Source organism: Notolepis coatsorum (assembly GCF_963971535.1).
Source record: "Notolepis coatsorum genome assembly, chromosome: 10".
NCBI lineage: Eukaryota > Metazoa > Chordata > Actinopteri > Aulopiformes > Paralepididae > Notolepis > Notolepis coatsorum.
Window position 1 is genome coordinate 49,829,655 of NC_140174.1, and position 23,619 is coordinate 49,853,273.

The following is a 23,619-nucleotide window of genomic DNA, read 5'->3' on the forward strand; positions in this document are numbered from 1 at the left end:
CCTCAACATAGGGGCCCCCCAGGGCTGTGTTCTGAGTCCCCTCCTCTACTCCCTGTACACACACGACTGTGTGGCTCAGCGGAGTAGCAATACAATCGTCAAATTTGCTGACGACACAGTGGTGGTGGGCCTGATCTCTGCCAACGACGAGAGGGCCTACCTGGAAGAGGTCAAGGTCCTGGCGGGATGGTGCCAGGAAAACAGCCTCTCCCTGAACGTCAGCAAAACAAAGGAGATGATTGTGGACTTCAGGAGGTCGGGGGTCAAGGACTACAGCCCCCTCAGCATCGACGGGGCACCGGTTGAGAGAGTCAACAGCTTCAAGTACCTCGGAGCCCACATATCCGAGGACTTGAAATGGACCATACACATTAACAGTGTGGTGAAGAAGGCACGACAACGCCTCTACTTCCTCAGGCGCCTAAGGAAGTTCCAAGTCAGCCAGAAGATCCTTAAGAACTTCTACTCATGTACAATAGAGAGCATCTTGACCGGCAACATCACCTCCTGGTTTGGGAATAGCACTGCAAAAGACCAAAGCAGACTACAAAGAGTGACACGTTCAGCCGAACGCACAATTGGAGGGGGGCTCCCCACCCTCCAGAACATTTACTACAAGCGTTGCAAGGGGAAGGCTAAGAGAATTATTAAGGACTCGAGCCACCCGAACAACTGCCTCTTTGAACTGCTGCCGTCAGGCAAGCGATACAGGAGTCTCAAGGCGAGCACAGAAAGACTCAGAAGTAGCTTCTATCCCCAGGCCATCAGGCTGCTAAACGAACAATGAATGAACACTACACAACAACAACCACCAAACACACATAGCACACACATCCACACGCACACACTCACTTTAAACAAACACACTGTAGCACCCACTACACACACTTTATAGCACACACCCACTTTAAACAAACACACTGTAGCACCCACTCCCCACACTTTATATTTATGGATGAAGGATTGCACTACAACTCGTACACCTTACTGTAAATTGTACCTAAAATTGTACCTCATCCCATTTCTGCTTTGCACTAGATAGTACTGTACATTAGTACACTGCATAGTTGTGTATTGTATATTATATGGTAACTCAGAACATTGTACATATGTCTATACCGAACAACTGTGACCTCATTTTCTTCTTCTAAATTCATGCTATATTATGTTATTATGTTATTTGATACTATCTTGTCTAGCACAGTCTCTGGAGCGTAACAGTAAGAAGCATTTTGTATGAAAGTATTCTGTACTTCTGTATGACAACTATTAAAGAACTTGAACTTACTTGATATAGGATTGTCTAACCATGCTGTTTGCTGGTTTGCCTTGCTGAGATAAATCAGTGTGTTCAGTTTGATGGTGCCAGCTCTACAGTAATGAATGTGTTCAGAGGTGTGCTCCAGGGTTCAGTCCTTGGTCAAATATTATTCACTATTTACATCAATAACTTGGTCAAAATGTTCCGAATTCTAATCTCCACTTCTATGCTGATGACACAGTCATGTACTGTTGTGCCCCCACTCTCAGCCAAGCTTATGCATACTTACAATCTGCTTTTAACATTGTTCGGTCGCAGATATAATCTTAAACTAGTTTTGAATGAAGTCCATTCTTTGTATGTTCCTCTCCTATCAGTGCACTTTCATATATCACAGAATATTGTCAGCTATTAGTCTACACTCATCTGACCTGTACTTATCATTTATTCCCAAGGTCTGCAAGCTAACTTGCAGATGGAAAATCTGATTACTTTAGAAGAATTTAAAACATTTATGAAAGACTTGGAAACAGAGTAGGCTAAATCCGGAGCTGATCTGTCTGTGTTTCTGAATCTCACTTCCTTTAACCCTGGCCCTCGACTTTTAATGTATTTTGTATGATATTATTCTATGTATTTAATCTGCATTTGTTGTTGCAAGGCTCCTTGCAGACCGTCAGGGTTGCAGAGAATCCAAACACCATACTTGATGAATTGAAGTTAATGGGGGCCAATTTGAACACACAAAGATATATCATTATACAACGGCATGCACATTTCTCGATTCTGATTGTTTATTGTATAGCAATAAGGTTGGATGAATGTGGCAGTTGTATAAAAGCATTACACCACTTGCAGTCGTGATTTGTGAAAAATAAACCATGCCTAGGGGGGTCTAACGACCACCCCTAGGCATGGTTTATTTTTCACAAACCACTCCTGTGCATGATGTAATGCTTAAATACATCCCTTTAGAAACTCTCAAACACATTGTGCCATATAACCCAAGTCTCGTTTATCCAGTTGTATGCTCAGTACTTCCCAAACACATGCATTTTCGCTAAGTAAGGTGCTAACGAAAACATTTTCGGATAAGTGCTGCCTTCAAATGTGGTCGTATTTACCGGGTTCACGTGGTATTCACAACGTTGTGAGTGAAATCTTTCATGCCCAGTTTCCCAGTTTCTGCCTATTTCCCAGTTGCCTATGGTGTCCTCACGACTTCAACAACTTGAACGACAAGCATATTGTGTACTCGATGTCGAGACCACAAACCTGCGAGTTCCATTTGAAGGCAGCACTTTGGTTTTCGCTTTCGCTGGCCCGTTTTTAGCGAAAATGCATACGCTTGGGAAGTACTGAGCATACGACAGGATTAATGAGACTTGGATTATAATTGCACGATGTGTTTGAGAGTTTGTAAACAGATGTTTTGGTATAAACTTCAGAGTGTTCACACGCTAAACCTGTTCAGATGAGGACCGGTGCTGCTCTGATTTGGACCATAATAGTCATCAAAAAGGAAGGTACTGGAGCACACAGATCATCTTTAGAAAAGTTTTGTATGGTTTTGCTATTGTTAAAATTGCCCCCCATCCCCCACAAACTTCAATTAATCAATTCATCACTGTGGAGACATGCGTCTTACTCAACACAGGGTTAGTAATTGATATACAAATGATCATTTTTGGGTGAAGTGTTCCTTTAAGTTGAACACTGGATCAGCTACAGTATGGGCTCACATTGCAGCGCCCCACCTCCACTAACTACTTTCCTGGTGGGGGGGGGGGGGGGGCCTGAACCCATTAGTCCTCATAGGATCTCCATTAGTGTCAGAAATGAAGCCCACTTACTGGGGTAGTGACCCATCGCCCCACCCGCATTAACCTGCCTCCAAACCACTTACCTCCAGTCAGGGTCAACACATGTGCTTTTCATAATATATCCATACTATATTAGGTGTGTCTGTGCACACGCTTTTCTATGGCGAGTGTGTGGGCATTTGTGCACTAATTAATATGAGTGTTTGTGTTTGTTACATTTGAGTTAAGTGTGTGCTCCATGTGTTTTTCTTCTTCTTTTCTTTGTATATGTGGCTACATGCTCCCGGACAACGAAGTTAGCTCACAGTTATGTATCGTCGTCTCTCGGGTCTTCTTATCTTGATTGGTTACTGGCTGAGAAGGATGAGGCACGTTGACTGGTGAGGAGCCCCAGGCGTAGACTCTTACCACATCAGGTCAATAGGGAAGGACACAGACAGTATAACCAGATCCCAACTCCTCGACAGCCTGAGACCTCCTAACTAAACACACACACAGGCAGACTGGGCAGAGACGCTGACGACAACTTTAAGGAAACAACTTGAGAGGAAAACAACTAACTGATGACTACTTTGATTTGAACAAAGCAACAAGAGATACAGTAACTACTGGATCCCCACACATTACGGGGGAGAAGACCGGGGGGGGGGACTTCATTCAATCCACAAGCCAAGAGGAGACCTCGGGAGGAACTGTTTGCGAGAGAAAACTGACAGGAAGGTGACAAAAGAGCATCGCTTCAAAATGGAGTCCAACTAGGAAGAGTACAGGATATCTCCGCCGACCAATCAGCACGACCAACCAAAGAGCTAACTAATCACAGTTTTCCCTCTTCTGCAAACCAAAACAGAAGCCATTGAGCAACTCTCACAGCCAGATAAACATTCACCAGAAGGGGAGATGGAATTTGAAATTGTCTGCACCTGACTGAGAAAGGAGAATCATACGTCGTTGACCAGGCTTGTGTCCACGCGTTGGTCCCAATGTGCGATGAGGAGCCGGTGAGACAGACCGACTATGAGTGAGAGGGTACCTTAGGAGCGGGCGGGTCCAGGGACATCGTGGCATGAGGTGGCAGAGCAGCTGTGAACCGCTTTATGTAAACAAAGAGCCATGCCAAAGCCAATGTTAACACCAACCTGGTACAGGGGCAGGTGGGTAGCAGGAAGAGACACAATGTTGACCTTACTCCTCTTGATTCCCTTCAGTCATCAGGTAAGTTGGGCTGGGGAGACACATACATGCATGCATGCATGCACTCACACATACAGTACACCAGTATGTGCGTGTACACAGACACACACATGCACTGTCGCTATGTGAGGGACAAAACTATCAACATTTTATAGTTTAATTCCATTTTTTTTATATACAGAGAATTATAATATGACTTCATAAATTATTTTGAAATATATTTTATTTTATATTACAAGGTATTACACAATCAGACCATTAACATGTCCTGGGGAAGAATTCTCCAGATGATTTATGGGTTTGGATTAGATGTCGCTGCTAACATAACACACAGCCATGGAACCCATCTGACACTGAGGAATACAGCCATGAATAATGAGATTAAAGAAAAATAATATGGGGTGAATTTTTACTTTAAATCCAGGTTTTAGAAGATTAGATGCACTGCAATTTCAAATCTTATCACAATGCAAAAAAAAATCCTTTTGTGTTTAGTTGCTTGTTCATCTTAAGGGTAGAAATAAAACACAAGGAAAATCTGACTTCATAGGATAGTTATGATCATTACAATGCAGTACAAATAGTGCTAAGTGAGTGGTCCTGTAGTGGTTCTTAAACAGATTTATAGGGGAAAGTGAGAGAGAGAGCGAGAGAGAGAGAGAGAGAGAGAGAGAGAGAGAGAGAGAGAGAGAGAGAGAGAGAGAGAGAGAGAGAGAGAGAGAGAGAGAGAGAGAGAGCTAGGTCCTTGTCAAGAAACAGGTCGGCACAATTTGAAAGGTTCACGGGTGATCAGGTTGGCATAAGAAATGTCTGTGTCAACATGTGCCGGATGAGCAACCGGGCAGGAAAGCAGACACACGGAGAGGTTAGAGGGCTCAGATTCATCTTAACTGGGGTGTGAAGCGACTGTGAAAGTCACCCAGAGATAGTGCAGCCACTGTCCACAGCCCTACCGCCGACAAACAACTCAGAGATTGAGATAACTAAGGTGTATCTGTGTAAAGAATGAGCAGAAGGAGGGGAAATGTTTTTAATGTGTTATATTTGTTGAGGAGATGCCACGCCACGGCTTTAGAATACCGATTCATCAGCAGCAGACACGCGGTTCCTGTTGTTGACAAATCAATGTAAGGGAAAGAGATATTTGTATTGTTGCGAGCCAAACCGTAATGCAGACTTGTGCTGATAAAGTTGCTGACACATAATTATTATGCTAGCGGGCAGCACAAGTACTGAAAGTGAACACAGTCCTGATGGAAATCTGATTGAATACCCCCACCATGTGGATAGATAAAATACTACAGCATGTATTGTTACAAGAGCTGTTAAACATGTTTAGATTAATCAAATATATACATTTCTTAACTGTTGTTTTGAAAGGCAACAGGCTTGACCCTTCAGAATGTGATATCCAAACGGACTGAATATTGGGAGAACTGCACCCGCACCCTAGCAGAAAGTGTAGACCTACTCTACTCTAGAACTGGCGGTGAGCTGTCTTTTACTGGGCTATTTCTTTAGAGCTAACATTTTTAGCATGATGCTATCAAATTATAAAACAACAAATAAATAAAATGAAAACTCAAAAATAATAAATAAAATGAAATAATAAAACATGTTATTCTTGTATTACAGGAATCTATTGTAATGGCACATTTGACACGTTTGTGTGTTGGCCCCATTCATCTCCTGGCAACGTGTCTGTCCTGTGTCCCTCCTACCTACCATGGATCAACGAGGGTAAACAAAAGTCACTGTTAAGTCACCCCTGATGAAACTGGTTGGCCACACATGGAGAGTTGAATGAATCTGCATTCAACCTCATGTGATGTTGTCTGATCACATTTAATCCTTCCGTTGTTGTGATTTCATCTCAATGAAATGATGTAGCTGAAAAGATTAATGTTAGGCCTACATAGTTTATATATGCATGAAGGGATAATGTGAATAGAATAGAGTTTTAAAATGAATCAGTTGATGTATATACTTAGTATAGTGAATATGGAATTAAAATTTAAAAGAAGCATTACAACAAAAACTGAAGACCATGACAATAATTCAACCCTTGCACAGAAGAACCATAGTCCGTCTGTTTTGAAATTTGTTGGACAGTATATTTGAGTGCTGGAGACTGAGACAATAGAATGTATTATAGGTGGAATGCCTCTTTTTGAAGGAATACTGTGTGCAGGCTATTTTTTGAACATCTGTATAGTTGTATCTGTCCAGACAAGTGAAGGTCAAGGATATACAGTAGCCTACGTATATATCCTTCTGTCTTGTACACAAAAGTCATAACACATCAAACGTATTGCTGTACAGTTTACTTTCAATATCCAATTGAATCTCATATTGTCGTCATACATTTGAAAAGTGTGACCTTAGTTGTCTGAAAATCATAAGGCAGATTGTGGTGCTATATTATCCAGTCACAGGACTGGACTTTCATGACCGAGATAGATCTCCCAAAGGCATTGCAATGGCCTAAAAAAAAGCTTCATTGTAGAGCTACAGATTGCTGTTGACATTTTCAGACGCAGTCTAACCAGTACATCATTTATCAAAATTCTTAATTAAAGGGGCACTTCGCCAGAAAACAATGCTGATTTAATTTGCACATAATCTCACACACATCCAAAAACTCGAAACAGTTTTGTACACATTAATTTAGTTTGACAATTATTGAGAGTAAATTAGTTTGAATTTGGCCACCAGTGATGTCATCGGGGACATTGAATCCTTGTGTTGTGTTAATTACAGCTCCATTGCATGATAAGGTAGCAGTCCCTATAAGATTTATTTTTATACAGCATTTCATTGAGCTGTAATTAACACAACAGCATTAACAGAATTTTTGGTGAAGTGCCCCTTTAATCAGACTAGTAGCCTGTCAATCAGCTGCTTATCTGACAGTGCATTATATTATAAGTTTGCTCTTTTACGAAATGCAGACGGTTCGAGGAGCGTGCACCGAGAGTGTCTCGCCAACGGTGGCTGGAAACGGCGGGAGAATTCCTCTGAGGTCTGGAGGGATCCATCAGAGTGTCACGAGGAGCGTTACTTCCAACCTGAGGTGAGGAGGAACAGCTGAATGAAACGTGAGCTCTCAACTCATTGCCCCGAATGACGACTGATTTATATTACAGCTATTTTACTACAACATTTATGTGCGTTGTGTCGATATCTGACTGTTAGGAAGTCTCTCTTTGTCAAAAAGAACTGATGGATGTTTATCTGTGTGTGTGTGTGTGTGTGTGTGTGTGTATGTGTGTGTGTGTGTGTGTGTGTGTGTGTGTGTGTGTGTGTGTGTGTGTGTGTGTGTGTGTGTGTGTGTGTGTGTGTGTGTGTGTGTGTGTGTGTGTGTGTGTGTGTGTGTGTGTGTGTGTGTGTGTCAGGAGGAAGAGATGCTTCGCCAGACTGCACTCAGGGTCATATCAATCATCGGCTACTCCCTGTCTCTGTCCTCCCTCACCCTGGCCACTCTCCTTATGGGCATGCTCAGGTCAGTCACCTGGGGTCAGGGGTCAGGTGCTTCATAAACAGTAATAGTTTTGAAAGACAAAATATTATATATATACCGATAATAACACAAATATATATATATATGATGGATGGAAATGTAAAAAAGTGGTTGTTTAGGATTCTTGATTCTTGTGTGTGTATGTGTACATATATATATATATATATATATATATACACACAGTATATTGAAGGGTGTATGGTTTGAATTGGCATTGTATAGCCACTATAATAATAATGGGCTTTAACATTTTTGCATTGGTTTTTCTATTTTGGGGATCCATGTTGTACATAATATATATTTTGAGTACATACTATTTCCTGCTGGTAAGGTGTGTGTGCGTGTGTGTGTGTGTGTGTGTGTGTGTGTGTGTGTGTGTGTGTGTGTGTGTGTGTGTGTGTGTGTGTGTGTGTGTGTGTGTGTGTGTGTGTGTGTGTGTGTGTGTGTGTGTGTGTGTGTGTGTGTGTGTGTGTGTGTGTGTGTGTGTGTGTGTGTGTGTGTGTGTGTGTGTGTGTGTGTGTGTGTGTGTGTGTGTGTGTGTGTGTGTGTGTGTGTGTGTGTGTGTGTGTGTGTGTGTGTGTGTGTGTGTGTGTGTGTGTGTGTGTGTGTGTGTGTGTGTGTGTGTGTGTGTGTGTGCGCGCGCGCGTGGGTGGGTGGGTGGGTGGGTGGGTGGCACCTGTTTCTGCCTACTTGAGCAGCGGATAAGATCCAATCAGCATGTCCTCTCGTTATTCCTTCATCATTATATCTTCTAAGTCTACACACACGCTACACGTTCCAAAGACAATTTGACCGGAGCAGGATATTGAGAAGAGAGTTCTCAAGACGCCGGTCCTCAAGTACGCAGACAATTAACAAGGACTTGATCATTTAGTTCTCAATGACAAAAAAACTATTTGATATTGTTATCATATTCCCTCTGATATCAATCATCCTGATAGGAGATCAATAAGGCAGGGAACACAGATTCACCAGCTTCACTCCTGTCGTTGATTGATGATATATTGTACAGTATGGTTTCCACTGTTCTGTGGATAATCCAGTACTCAGAGGATGGCTAATGAGGACACGATCAATCATTCTAAAGAACAGTATTAGAACCCGGAAGCATTCCTCTTTAGCTCAGCCAATGTTTGCTGGCTCATTTGTCTTCCTGTAATCCATTTCCTCTCCGTTCTGTCATGTAAGGGCTATGGATCAATACCATTCATCTGACTGACTCTCTCTCTCTCTCTCTCTCTCTCTCTCTCTCTCTCTCTCTCTCTCTCTCTCTCTCTCTCTCTCTCTCTCTCTCTCTCTCTCTCTCTCTCTCTATACCAGGAGGCTGCATTGTACCAGGAACTACATCCACATGAACCTCTTTGTGTCCTTCATGCTGAGAGCGACGGCCGTCATCGCGAAGGAGGTCATATTCCACGTCATGTACACCAACTTCCCCAAAGACGATCCTGGGTGGAACTCCTACTCACACTCTGTGGTATCATGCTATCCTCACTCATTCATTGAGATAAAATAAAAACATGTTATCTTAACTGGTGCTCCCAGTAGTACCAGCAGATACATTATGTATAGGCATTGTTATACAGTAGCTAATACAGTACATTGTGGGTGTCTTTCTTTTGTTAGTTTGTTCATTTGTTATTATTATTGAATTTTTTTTTACTTACGTTTTTTCTCTCCATTTTTTCAACAACATACATAGACAATACATTTCCACATACAAAATTATAAAGACTCGTCAATAAAAAAAATTATTAAAATAGATATACAAAAATGAGAAAAGAAAAGTGTGGCATGGGTCCTTCGGTCCATTCTATATTTGCATCCTTTATTTACATTTTCCATCATTTCCTTGTATCCTTTTCAATCCCCTGTGATGTCGTTCCTTCCCCTCGTATATTCTTCCCACTTTTCCCATTTCAATTCAAACTTTTCTTCTTGCAGCCTCAGCAGATGTGTGATTCTCTCCATTTCCTGTATCCCCTCTACTATCTCTATCCATTGGTCCTTCGTCGGCACTTCTACCCTGTACCACAGCTTAGTTAAAGCTTTTTTGGCTGCCACTATCAATATCTTAATCAAGTATTTGTCTTCCCCTTGAATTCCTTCCTGTGATAGGTTCCCCAGATACAACACTTGGCCTTCCTGGGGTATTTCGTATCCTATTATTTCATTTATTATCCCTCCTATCTACCTAGTAGTGCCTTATTTTCTGACATCTCCAGAATATGTGTGCGTGGTTCGCTATTTCTTGTCCACACTCCCTCCAACATGGTTTCTTTGTTGTTGTGTAATTGCCCTGTATTTCTGGTGTTATAAAGTATCTAATTATGTTTTTCCACCCAAACTCCCTCCATATCCTTGATCCTGTGGTTGATTGTTGTGTCTTACATGTGTTATACCATTCCTCCTCTGTTATCTCTATTTCTAACTCTTTCTCCCAATTTTCTTTTATATACAATGTTGTATTTCCCTTACTGTCCATTATTGCCTGATATAGTGCTGATATCCTCTTCCCTTCCTTCCTTCGTATGATTTTACCATTATCTTAATTACCCCATTCTGTTCTTTGTCTCTGTCTTGCTTTATTTCCTTGTTATAGTAGTCTCTAATCTGTAAATATCTAAAGTGGTCCCTATTCTCTAGTCCGAGTCTGCATCTCTCCTCCTTCTATCGTTGTACATATTTCTGTTATATATCATATAGCTTACGCTCTGCGCTCTAGTGGAACATATCCTATATCAGTCTAATACGGAATACATTTCTTCATATGTACACACCGATCCGCCTGGCCACACCCCCATCCGCTCCTCTACATAAGCGAGATGTGGCCATACTAACAGCTCCTTCCTTATTTTCACCACAGACAAGTGTCTGTATACACCACTTGAGTTTAGTACCGAAATAGTTGGAAAGGACTACGTTGAAGAGAAGGAGCTGCGTTGACATTATATCTTTGTTTTCTCTCTCACTATTTTCGAGGAAATACAGCGATAATGTCTTCGCCACCGGAGTGTCTAGAAGATGATGATCATTCTGACTTCCACCGGCGCTTCGTATTAGGGGCTCGCGTCGCTGAGCAATCCCCGCCGGCATTACCTCCGGCTCTGCAGTTGGACACTTTGCTTGTGAGGCGCTCGGCCGTGTGAGGGCTGGCGGCCTCTCTGGGGCGGGTGATGTTTTAGCGACGCGGGCGCCAGGTGTGTTGGTTGTGGGGGGAACAACTACACAGCTTACGAAGACCGGCTCCAGGCTGGTATCCTTTTTCGCTGCCACTTAGCGGCGTGGAGGGGGTTCTGGTTTGATGCCCACATTAACATTAGCTCCTCATCGAGTAAGAGCTTTGTTTTCCTGGGACCGTGATTCCGAATCTGCGGTTCAATTCCCCGGGTCTCTGGACAAACGGATACCCACTATCGCCGTGCTGGCCCCGATTTTCAAAGATGAAAAGCACCCGGTGCGAGGGAGGTGAGCTTGGTGTTTCATTATGAGAATATCTCCATGCTCAAGTCGGCTATAGTCCGAGAGGGACTTGTTGCCGGCACCGCTGTGTCTGGTAAACACCGTTCTGAAGAGGGACGTGTATTGCCTTTTTCCCTTCTTTCTTTGGATGAGAAGAGGAAAAGACAGCGGCTGTCTGAAGTGTTGGCCTGTATTGCTTTTCTCACGTTGTACAGTTTTCAGTGGTAGCCGCTTAGCTTGCTTCTGCGTTAGCTAGTGGTTAGCGATAGCCGGGTTGAGCTAACTGTTAGCCAGTTAGCTGTTAGCTACGACGTTATCTACCCGCTTTCGCTCGGCTGGGAACATTAGCTTGATGCTATCAGTTAGCCTAGAGTTAGCTGTTAGCTTGTGCTACAACTATTGGCGTAGCCGTGAGAATAGCAGGCCCTGGCACTCGGACTACGACATCATCTTTGACAGAAGATGTAGTCGGGCCTGCACCATCACCGGCTGCAGGAGGGAGGCGTCTCACCGGAGCGTGACTCCGGCCATTGCTTCTTCTGGCCTGGCCAGCGAGAGGCCTTCGTCAACGTGGTAGTCCAACCTGTGTTGCGGCCTTTCGTCCTGCATTCCTTGGTGCAGGTAAGATGTCCATTGGACATTGCCCCACTCTTCCTTCCTTCCCCTCCCGAATGTTTTTGTTAATAACGATGTCTATAAAACATATGTTACTTTACTACATTTGGAGATACGACATGTGCTGTGTGTGAATTGTCTTGGTCGCTTTGTATACCTTGGGTTAGCGTTGGCCAAGGCTTGTGCCTTTCTCTCTACCTAGAAACAGCGTTGTTTTTTACGTGAGTAAAAATTAACTGGGGTTTTGTTGTATGATGAGAAGTTGTGTGTGTTCATGTAACGTTAGACAACGTGGCTGAGCCCACAACTGGCTGGGTTACCCTACAATGCTGTGCATAGTGGCATGTGATCGAGGGCTGAGTCCCTCTCTCAGCTTGTTATTCTTACTTGAGGGTAATGATGACAATAACAAGTGGCAAGTTTTTTTCACACATAAGCAGGGCTGTGCCTGTTCAAACAAGGTCTGTGCTGGCGTGCATGATGTAAAGCTTACTCTACACATTTGGCATCGTATCAGGGGTAAGGTGGTGAGGGGTGGGTTTCCCCGGGTTTCCACTGGGCCCCCCCCCCCCCTCCCCTCAAATATGATTTTGTTTACAAAATGTGTATTGATTCACTATGTTTTTGGGGATACGGTATAAATCCCTCAGCTTCTGCTGGGGTTGTGCTCTTGCTTAGAGAGAGGCAATTTTTTCTGAAAATTGTTTGGTCGCTGTCATGTGGACTTAGCAAGGCCTGTGACCAGTACTTAATCAAGGATTTATGTCTTCTCTCATCATGAAAAACGGCGTTCCTCTTACTGTAGTGAGAGTGTACTTTTGCCCTTTTTTTGTTGTGATGGAGGGTTGTGTGTATCGTATTCACGTTTAAGATCCACAACTGGGTTAGGTGTTGGCCTACAGAAGTTACATGTGTAAGCTCTTGTACCAGGGCCCTTGGCCCCTCTCTTGGTCTGTGTTTTTTCTTCCTTTAGGGTAAATGTGTAAAAATTCAGGTGGCAGGTTCGCACATGAGCCTGAAGCCATATATGACTGGTGTCATGGCTCTGCTTTGTCATTGCATCGTATCAGGGGTGAGGGGTCATGAGGGGGTGAACTGATAAACCCTCCCTCCCCTTTTTTTCTGATTGGTCAGGGGGTTGGACCTCCTGTCCTTCGGGCTTCCTGTCACGCTGTTGGGTCAGCGCGTCACAGGGTAGGGAGAGGGGGGGGGGGAGGGAGGGAGTTCCCTGGTCCCACGCCATATTTGGGCAGGTGGGTCACGGAATTCCCCCCGCCATAGAGTATGTCACTGGGCGCGTTTCTATTGGTTGTGAGACTTCCGTGAGTTATTTTCAGGCTCCATGTTGTGGACCTCTGTTATTGTCAAGATGAGTTATGCGGTGTGTGAGAACTTTAAAAGAAGTTTTCTGCTCTGCGCTCTGTAGCATATGTCTTGAGCTTTTGGTCACATAGCTCAATGTTACATATATCTTTTCAATTATTACTCACGTGGGAAGTCTCTCTGGGGGTTCCCTGTCTCCTCTCTTTTATACAGAGCAGGGTTGACAGGGGTGTTTGCCCTCGGACACATCATATGGGACCAGGGGTGTAAAGTACTTGAGTAATTGTACTTCGTTACAATACTTAAGTACTGTTTTGGGGGATTTGTACTTTACTCAAGTATTATTAGGTTTGTATACTTTGTACTTTTACTCCATTACATTTCAGATAAAAAAAACATACTTTTTACTCCTTACATTTAAAATGCAGACCTACAAAGTACAAAGTACAAATTTCACAGGTCCAACCATTTTAATTAGTATATTTTAATTGTTTATCTGGCCGAACTAACGTTAACGTTATTAATCCTGCAACCGCAGGTAAACAGCCAATCAAATCCCCATCAATGGAAAATGAACCCACCCATACCCATGCTGATTGGTCCTTGTGCAACACTAGAAAGCGGGGTTCTTTGACACCTGCTATCAGAAGAATAGACAGTCAGATCCGCATTATGCTGTGGTTAATATTGTGATATTATTCAGGGTACTCCAGTATTCTGTCTTTAATATTGTGATATTATTCAGGGTACTCCAGTATTCTGCCTTTAATATTGTGATATTATTCAGGATAATCCAGTATGCTGTAGTTAATATTGTGATATTATTCAGGATACACCATTCTGTTTTTAATATTGTGATATTATTCATGCTGTGATGTGAATGCCGTCCATGTTAGTTTACCTTCAATGGAGAAGTGCATTAAATAATTTTAATGCAAAAAAAGTGTCCTCTGTTCTTTCATTTCAGCATTATTTATCGCAGAACACATTCCATTGTGGGCAGAGTGTATGCTTGGTTTCATTCCAGCCTTGCCTAAACACCAGCTGATGATTTCACTAATTGGCTCACCTCTTCAACTAACTCACCTGGTGCAATGTATAGTTAAAATGAAAACTTGGCCCACGATGGAATGAGTTTGAGACCCCTGGTCTATCCCTTTCAAAAAAAAATTACTTTTACTTTTGAGTACTTAAGTACATTTAAAAGTAGGACTTTTTGACTTTTACTCAAGTGTGTTTTTAGCCAGATACTTTGACTTTTACTTGAGTCAGATTTTGAGACGGTACCCATACTTTCACTTAAGTATAATTTCTGGGTACTTTTTACACCCCTGTATGGGACCCATATCTGTGTCTTGGCCAGCTTCCTGCCGCTCTCCCAGGCGGCTTGGAGGGAATGTTATCTGGGTTCTTGTTAGAATTACCATTGATATGTTTTGGGTCTCGACGTATACATAGTGCTGGCCCTGGGTGCTTCTGTGTGGAACCATGCATGGGCTTGCGCGCCTTGGTTGCTCATCATTGAAACAGCGTTTTTATGGGGCAACTAGGATGGAGTTTGTCTCTTCCGAGCGCCAGTGTACTAGGTTAGTCTCGATGAATTCTTGTTCATCTCTGGGGGGAGGCAGTCTTTAGGATCAATAACACATCATCGTGTGCTCGTCTAAGTTTAATTCAGTTTAAGATCTTGCACAGGGTCCACTTTACAAAAGCTAGACTTAACAACCTTTTTCCAGACACACCCGATATCTGTGACAGGTGTGGCCTGTCACCAGCCAATCACACCCATATGTTCTTCTCCTGCCCCAAGCTGGCAGAGTTCTGGTCTTGTTTTTTCGATACACTAGGCAAAGCCCTAAACATCAACCTAGAGCCATGCCCCTTGGTAGCTGTAACTGAGGGGTACAATTCCCTGACTGTATTGAATAAGTATGGTATCATTAAACCACTACTGCGTTATGTACATTACTACTGGCCATACAGTACACAGGTATATGTGATGAACACCCCCACAATAACACGGCTTCACAAGAAATACTGTTTATAATAATATTTATTAGAAGAGCAGCAAGATTATCTTACATTATTTATTAAGATTGAGAGTTGCGCTTGTAAGGCGAAGAATGTGCATGAATAGGTCAAGAGCGTAAGTCCATGAGCATATTACGCAGGAGATAATTAATACCACCTGTATCATAAGAATTATATATGGTACACTAGTAGGTCAGCTGGAGATACTAAGGGGTTCCCTCCGGTTGTAAGCCAGCAGGGGGGAGGAATGTTCGAATGCAATAGTCTGGATCAACGGGGAATCAATAAGCTCCAGCTACGGGAGGCGGTACATTACTCCCTTGATCGGCAGACGAAAGCAGCAGCTATAATCCAAGTATGCGCGACAGCATAGGTGAAAGCCAGCCAGCCTCTCCTAGAGACGGGCTCGAGTGATGCTCCTCACGGGTAAATCCCACACAGCAGCGGGGTAGACGGTTCTCTGATCCAGCAGCCACGGTACCAAAGCAATATAATAATCCAGCCGGAAAGGGCTCTGCATTCACCGGTGTAGATTCTCCTGTGCACGGTACTTCACATTTAACTAGGTCGAACTTGACGTTATTTCACTAAGCTCTGACACTTTTACTATCCTATTCGCATGCGGTTATAAGTGCTCTATTTAGACGCAACGTTGCTCACTTCACTTGGTCGTTGACTCGTGATGAAGGCTTTAACGTTTGAGGGTAACTAACTGGACTAAGTGCTTCTGTATCCACCTGCGACGTATTTATACGTACGGTGAATAATCTAGTGCCAACCTCATTTCTGTCTCGTATTACTGCGCAAAACCGGGCATGTTCAGGCATGTCTTAGCGGTGACTTTGAACTAGACATTGGGGGTATGGCCGTGGCGCCTAGGGGATCGCTTCCAATAGGAGAACAAATATTATGGTCTGTCCTGTACCAGGTAAAGGGATATTCCGTGTATATGTACAAAGAATATACAAGGGATATCAGACGATATACAAATATTATACATGGGATCTCAGGCAATAAATATATATATTCGGTTTAATCTGGCCCTTTGTAACAGCCGCCTCCTAATTAGTCCGCACCTAATTAGATAAGCAGAGACAGATTAACCGTCTTGTCCACTACTCAATGTCCGTTGTGAGGAGTAGGGCAATTCACAAAGTCAGTGGGTCATGGTCGTCATTAAGCGAGTCGGGGAGCCTTGGCAACTCTATCAGCCTCGCCACGGGTCGGGTGTATGTCCGCCCCTGGACGAGCACTTCTGCCGCTCTGACCTTTCCGTCGGCACCAGTGATCACTTTGCTTACGCGGCCGGCCGGCCACGCAGCTCGGGGTAGTGACTGGTCTATGATCACGACGACTGTGTCCACTTTTAAGTTGTCCCCGTCCTTGACCCGCTTCTGACGGGCTGGAAGGGATGGTAGGGGGGTTAGGAGGAAGCGGGCCTGAGACTGCTTTGATCTGTGCTTGGCTGCGCCTCCACCTCCTCCGTCTGTTTCTCTTGTTTGCTCTGTACCCCGTCTGAGGAGGGGCCGGTTCCGGCCGCCCCATCAAGGAGTCGCTTGGGGTGCTGGGTTCGAGGTCAGCTACGTCTGGAGCGCAGCTGAGGGGGGTGGAGTTCCGAACTCCCTCTTGTGCCCACGGTTCTCTCACAGGCCTCTCGCTTAATGTCAATAGCCTCTCAACGGGCTGTACGAGGGAGTAGCCGGTGTCGCTCGCCTTTGTGTGTAGGCAGCGTGTAGACGTGGGTTGACTGTCAAGTCCGTAGAGGGGGCCCTGGAGCGTCCACCCCAGTCGGGTCTGAACCGCGACTGGGCATCCTTTGGGTCCGATGTGGGCCGCCTCAATTGGGAGAATGAGGTCCGCGTGGTCGGAGCCGATGAGCAGGGTCGGTGTGGCGCCGTCGATAAGCGGTATAGGTAGTTGACGTAGGTGCACATACTTCGCCATCAGCTGTGGGATGGGGTAGGTGTACTGTGATAGGCCTATGTCGTGGCTGGTGAAGACGTTGGTAATACTATACTGCTTCTCGGGCTGGTCCACCGCTGCTATCTTGAAGGAGACATTTTTACCCTTTATGGTCTTCTGGTCTCTTCTGATGGTACGTATTGTCATGGTACCTTTGGCACCCCGCAGGCCCAACTGGGCTGCGGCGGAAGCGAGGAGGAGAGTCTTTTCAGACCCATCGTCCAGGACGGCGTAAGTGTCCAGGACCTTGTCCTCGTAGCTCAGGAGCACTCTGACCACTTTGATGAGCACTCGGGGGGTCCCGCTATGCTGGTCAATGTGGAGCACTCCTGTTGGTCGGTTGCTTTGGATCTTCTGGAGTGGTGCCGACTCGCGGTCGTCCGAGTAGCACCGTGACTCCCAGTGTCTGCTGTAGCAGTCGGGACACCAGGGGGCGGTCTGGTGGATCTTTGGTACTGGTGCCACCGCCTCGGCCTGGTACATTACCGTGACGGGCCCACTTTGTTGTCCTGGCGGACGCCTGTTGATGTCATGCAGGACCTCCAAGTGGGCGCCGCCGCACCTGCCGCACTTCTTCTTCAAACGGCACTCAGCTGCCATATGGCTGCGCGCGCAGCGGAAGCAGCGGCGGTGGTCTTTGATCCACTGACTCACCTCGTCCGTGGTCAGCTTCTTGAAAGGGTCGCATTGATACAGCCGATGTTCCCCTTCACAGTACTGGCATTCAATCTTCCACTCCTCTTTCGTCGAGGGGGTATTGTGGTTCTTGTGCTGCGGTACTGATTCGGCTTGGTGCATAACGGTCACCGACCGGCGGTTATCATTTGATCCCCGAGGTCCTGGTCTTGGGCTTGGTCCACTCCACACGAACGTGTCCAGTCGTAGGCTGCTGACCTCCCTGGCGAGGAAATCAGATAAGTCTAGGAGGGATGCCTCTGGGCCGTTGGGGTCACGGTGGTCTCTCTGCCGCCGAAAACGCTCTTGTCGGGCGGGAGGGAGCTTCTCTAATATCCTTTCTACATTAGAGTTAGCGTACAGTTCGTATATCCCTTTTTCCTTTTGGGACCCCAGCATCCCTACCAGGGACTGTACCTTGATAGAGAGGTCATCTAATGCTCTGTTGTCTCTGGCTGGGGGGAGACGGTCGATGTCTCTTATCTCTTGTATCACGTAGTCCCATATGCGTCCATAACGTTGGTCGAGGGCTACTAGAGCCGCGGTGTATGGGGTACTTGAGTTGGAATATGCCAGCGCTATATTGTGCGCTCTGGGCACCTTCAGGTGCTTGAGGAGGATAGCATATTTGTACGTCTCGTCTGGGACGTCGGACATCATAGTCTCTAAGCACATCCGTAGCTCCGTGTACTGTGCTCTGTCCTCGCGTGTAAAATCCGGGAACGTCGGTGTGCCAGGTACGATGCCATGGATGGCTGGCACATCGGTGAGCGTTGGGGGAGAGGCCTCCTGGGCGAGTCTCCCCGTACGTGTCGTCGTGGGCTGGTACCTGGTGGGTACCAGGGGCCGGGTACCCAGGTGCTGTTCCTCGGTGCTGACGGTGCGTCAAACTCACCCGTGAGTTGAGTCGGGGGTTTGTAGCGCAGTGACTCAGGGCTGACGTCTGGGCTGTACTGGGCCTCCTGGTCCAGAGTACGTTGCTGCTGGTCGGGGCTGTACTGGGCCTCCTGGTCCAGAGTACGTTGCTGCTGGTCGGCTTGACATTCCTCCTCTTCCTCTTCCTCTTCCTCTGCTAGGTCCTGGAGTCTTCTGTTCAGTCTCTCGGCGACGTAGGCCGGTTCTTCCCGGTTGCTGGGTCTCGTATGGACCGGCCGGGGAGGGGGTTCGGAGACGCAGACAGGATCCTCCTGTTGGCGGGGTCCCGGGTCGCTTGGTCGGGTAGGGGAATGTGCCCTAGACCCTTGTCGGGATGATCTCCGGGAGCTCCGTGCGGAGAGAGGGGGTGTCGCCATGGCGATCAATTGTTCTACCGTCTGCGCCTGCAGCCGGTCACGCTCTGCTTCGCGCTGGGCATGGGCGGCGTCGCGCACTGCTTCACGCTGGGCATTGGCGGCGTCGCGCTGTGCATTGGCGCTGGCATGGGCGGCGGGGAGCTGTGCATTGGCGGCGTCGCGCTGTGCATTGGCGGCGGCGTGCTGTGCATTGGCGGCGGCGTGCTGCGCATCGGCGCAGCTTCTTTCAATGTTCTCTTCCGTCTGAAGGCGTCTGGTCTCCAGTCTTATGCGGTCGTCTTCACTCCTTTGTTGCGCCTGGAAGCGCTCTCGCTCGGTTGCAGCGTGTTCGCGCTCACTGAGGGCTTGCGCTTGGAGTTGCGCGTGAAAGCGCTCTCGTTGGTCTGTAGCTTGTTCGCGCTCGCTCGTCTGTTGCGCTTGGAGTCGATCGCGTTCACCCTGAAGTCGATCGCGTTCGGTGGAGGCTGCCAGGGTGGCGATGAATGCCTGCGCCAGCATCTTGTCCGCCTCGCTGGGGGAAGACACCGACGGAGGTGATCGGCTTCTGGCAGTGCTCGTTGGAGATCTGTTCTCTGGGCGCGCCTCGAGGTCCGTCTCCTGGGCGCGCCTCTCTTCTGGTAGTGGGTCGGGTTCTGTCCCTGGAGCGCTCTCTTTATCCTGGAGCTCTCCGGGGACCGTCCCGTTGACGTCGTCGGGGGGTAAAGTCATGTCATGTCCCTCCTGGTCCCCCCCGTGGGCTTGGTCAGTTTTGCTAGAACCCACCGGGGTCTCCACTGGCAAGGTCGCCTGGTCGGTAGGGTTTGACATGCTTTCACTATCCGCTTTATTTATTTTATCCGTATTTAACATCTGTATAAAGCTAGGTAGTAGACTGGTAGCGCAGTCCTCTAGGTAAAGAGGTGGCTGCCGTCTGCGCTCCGGGCGATCCAGCCTAGGAGAACCGTTTGTGGAGTGTTCATCGCTGGCCATGTCAATATTAATATTATATTAATATTACGCTAATTACCCTCCGGCTCGAAGGACCAATTTTAACTGAGGGGTACAATTCCCTGACTGTATTGAATAAGTATGGTATCATTAAACCACTACTGCGTTATGTACATTACTACTGGCCATACAGTACACAGGTATATGTGATGAACACCCCCACAATAACACGGCTTCACAAGAAATACTGTTTATAATAATATTTATTAGAAGAGCAGCAAGATTATCTTACATTATTTATTAAGATTGAGAGTTGCGCTTGTAAGGCGAAGAATGTGCATGAATAGGTCAAGAGCGTAAGTCCATGAGCATATTACGCAGGAGATAATTAATACCACCTGTATCATAAGAATTATATATGGTACACTAGTAGGTCAGCTGGAGATACTAAGGGGTTCCCTCCGGTTGTAAGCCAGCAGGGGGGAGGAATGTTCGAATGCAAAAGTCTGGATCAACGGGGAATCAATAAGCTCCAGCTACGGGAGGCGGTACATTACTCCCTTGATCGGCAGACGAAAGCAGCAGCTATAATCCAAGTATGCGCGACAGCATAGGTGAAAGCCAGCCAGCCTCTCCTAGAGACGGGCTCGAGTGATGCTCCTCACGGGTAAATCCCACACAGCAGCGGGGTAGACGGTTCTCTGATCCAGCAGCCACGGTACCAAAGCAATATAATAATCCAGCCGGAAAGGGCTCTGCATTCACCGGTGTAGATTCTCCTGTGCACGGTACTTCACATTTAACTAGGTCGAACTTGACGTTATTTCACTAAGCTCTGACACTTTTACTATCCTATTCGCACGCGGTTATAAGTGCTCTATTTAGACGCAACGTTGCTCACTTCACTTGGTCGTTGACTCGTGATGAAGGCTTTAACGTTTGAGGGTAACTAACTGGACTAAGTGCTTCTGTATCCACCTGCGACGTATTTATACGTACGGTGAATAATCTAGTGCCAACCTCATTTCTGTCTCGTATTACTGCGCAAAACCGGGCATGTTCAGGCATGTCTTAGCGGTGACTTTGAACTAGACATTGGGGGTATGGCCGTGGCGCCTAGGGGATCGCTTCCAATAGGAGAATGAATATTATGGTCTGTCCTGTACCAGGTAAAGGGATATTCCGTGTATATGTACAAAGAATATACAAGGGATATCAGACGATATACAAATATTATACATGGGATCTCAGGCAATAAATATATATATTCGGTTTAATCTGGCCCTTTGTAACAGTAGCCATCTTTGGGGTGCCCCTTACACCTGCTGGTTTCTCCAGGAAGGAACTAGATGTCATAGCTTTCGCTTCACTCATAGCCCGTAGACGTATCCTCCTGCAGTGGAAAAGCCCAAGCTCACCGTCCACCACCTCCTGGCTCAAGGACTTGATGTCATATCTTTCATCGGAAAAGGTAAAGTACTCTCTAAGAGGCTCAATTGCCAATTTTTATGATAGATGGCAACCTCTAATCACATTCACAAACACTCTCACATCCCTTGACCTTGACTGATCCTAAAGAAATACTGATCCTAAAGAAATACTTCTTCTCTGAGGTGAGCACCTTAGATACCCTGTTTTAAACTCCGCCCCACTGTATATTCTATCCTGGTTATTTATTATTATCATAACCATTATAATTTTTATTTTTAATTTCACTTATTATCATTATTTTTTTTTTTATTATTATATATATATATATATATATATATATATATATATATCTTTTTTTTTTTGCTTTCTTTTTGCCTGTTTTCGACTTTGTTTAGTTCCTGTCTTTATTGTTTTTTGTCGTCCCTGTTCAATTTCAGTCCTGTCCGTGTCTCGTCATGTCCCACAAAAGCAAAAAAAAGAAACATGGTGATATGTTATACATAACTAATTTTTGCTTCTCTGTACTACCTATGTTTCACCAATAAAATATATATAAAAAAAAATCTCTGGGGGGAGATAACGGAATAGATCAAAGCATTGGCGGAGGGGTCTCACGCTTTGGGGTGGGCCACCGGGCGCGGTGCTTTTATGTTCTGACCGTCTTGGTGGCGCCCTCTGTGATGTTTTAGATCGACACGCGTACCTACCCCCCTCTTAGGACTGGATATGGTGGCGTGATTAGGACACGGGACTGGTTCTGGTCACGCCGGACCAGGTCAGTTAACCCGTTGTCCGCTGGGGCGCAGATCTGCTGTTCTGGTACCCTGAAGGACTTGTGCTTTTTGGGGGGGAAAATGCCGGGTTGGCCCGGGCGTTGCAGGGGTTGATGTTATGGAGGTGTTCGTGGTTATGTCACTGCATATTATCCTTCACTATTGCTTGGTCCATATTGTGTTGTACCTTGCGCTGTGCTAAGGGTTAGGCCGGGCTTGACCCCATCTGCCTGCGAGTGTGCCCCCGCACCCTTCATGATGTCAGCCAATCTTGTCAGCCTTCTCTGCCTCGGCCTCTCAAGAGGGTCGGTTTTTTTTTGTGGAGGCTGCGACATGGTGCACAGCATACCGAACGCTCCTTCCGCCGGGGTGCTGTTTTCAGCAGACCCCTTAGACGCCTGTCTAGTCCGCAGTGCTCCGGGCACAGGTCGAGTCCTTTTGACCTGTTGCCTGGATTGAGGGATCAACCTCTTTGGGGGTTGTCTCCCCGGTGCGCTGCCTGGTCCCGCTGTGGGGGTGTAGCCCCATTTGAGTGCTTCAGGGCGGCATGCTGTAGGGGGGAAGGGTCTGCTCTTGGATGGGCACTGTCCAATATGCTGGCAATGTGGGGGGTGGTGTCACTAGTGACCGCCTGGTGGGGTCTCGATGCTGCAGCGTCGTTGGCCTCACCAGGCCCCCTTTTTCCGGGGGGTCCTGACCCTTCCTGGGGCTGGGTCCTCCTTTGCGCTCCGCTGCTCCGGCCTTGCCACAGGGTTGGGTTCTTGACCTTGACCCCGTGATATTAGGGATTGTAATGTTCGTTCCCTAGTGGCATGTGGGTTGCACGCCTGTGTAGTCGTGGGTTCTTCTGTGGGAAGGTAAGTCCCACTATCTGCTCGCCCTGTGCGTTTGAGTTGCTAAACCCTCTTCGCACAGTCGGATCCGATTCCCTCCCGTCCTCCACTAGGCCTTCTGTGGCTTCATAATTCACATTGCACCAGCAATGCTACTTGTTGTGAAGGATCAGATTAAACCGAATATATATATTTATTTATATATATATATTTAAATAGTGTTTGTATATCGTTTGATATCCCCTGTATATTCCTTGTACAATATGCACTGAATATCCCTTTAGTCTACTAAACAGCCCATAATAGTTTCATTCTACCATTGGACGAGAACCTGGCGCCAGGTTGCCATACCCCTAGGTTCAAGTTCAATCGTGCCGCCCAACATGTCGTGGCAAGCCCCGGTTCCGCGTAGGAATACGTCTGGCGAAATACGAATGGTACTATTTGTTCATAGCGCATATATATATGGCGCAAGTAAAGTAGAACTTCCTTTTAGT

The 23,619-nt window shown here is 46.1% G+C and overlaps 1 protein-coding gene across 1 annotated transcript in view; it reads left to right on the forward strand.

Annotated features, from left to right (window-relative positions):
* glp2r (glucagon-like peptide 2 receptor) overlaps positions 1 to 23,619 on the forward strand; it is a gene marked incomplete at both ends in the record, with an annotated part of 120,507 nt that overhangs the window by 40,255 nt on the left and 56,633 nt on the right. Inside the window, 4 exons of the mRNA XM_084323036.1 lie at positions 5,914 to 6,018; positions 7,230 to 7,351; positions 7,674 to 7,780; positions 9,119 to 9,275. Coding sequence (XP_084179162.1) covers positions 5,914 to 6,018; positions 7,230 to 7,351; positions 7,674 to 7,780; positions 9,119 to 9,275 — 491 coding nt within the window. The remainder of the gene's footprint in view (positions 1 to 5,913; positions 6,019 to 7,229; positions 7,352 to 7,673; positions 7,781 to 9,118; positions 9,276 to 23,619) is intronic.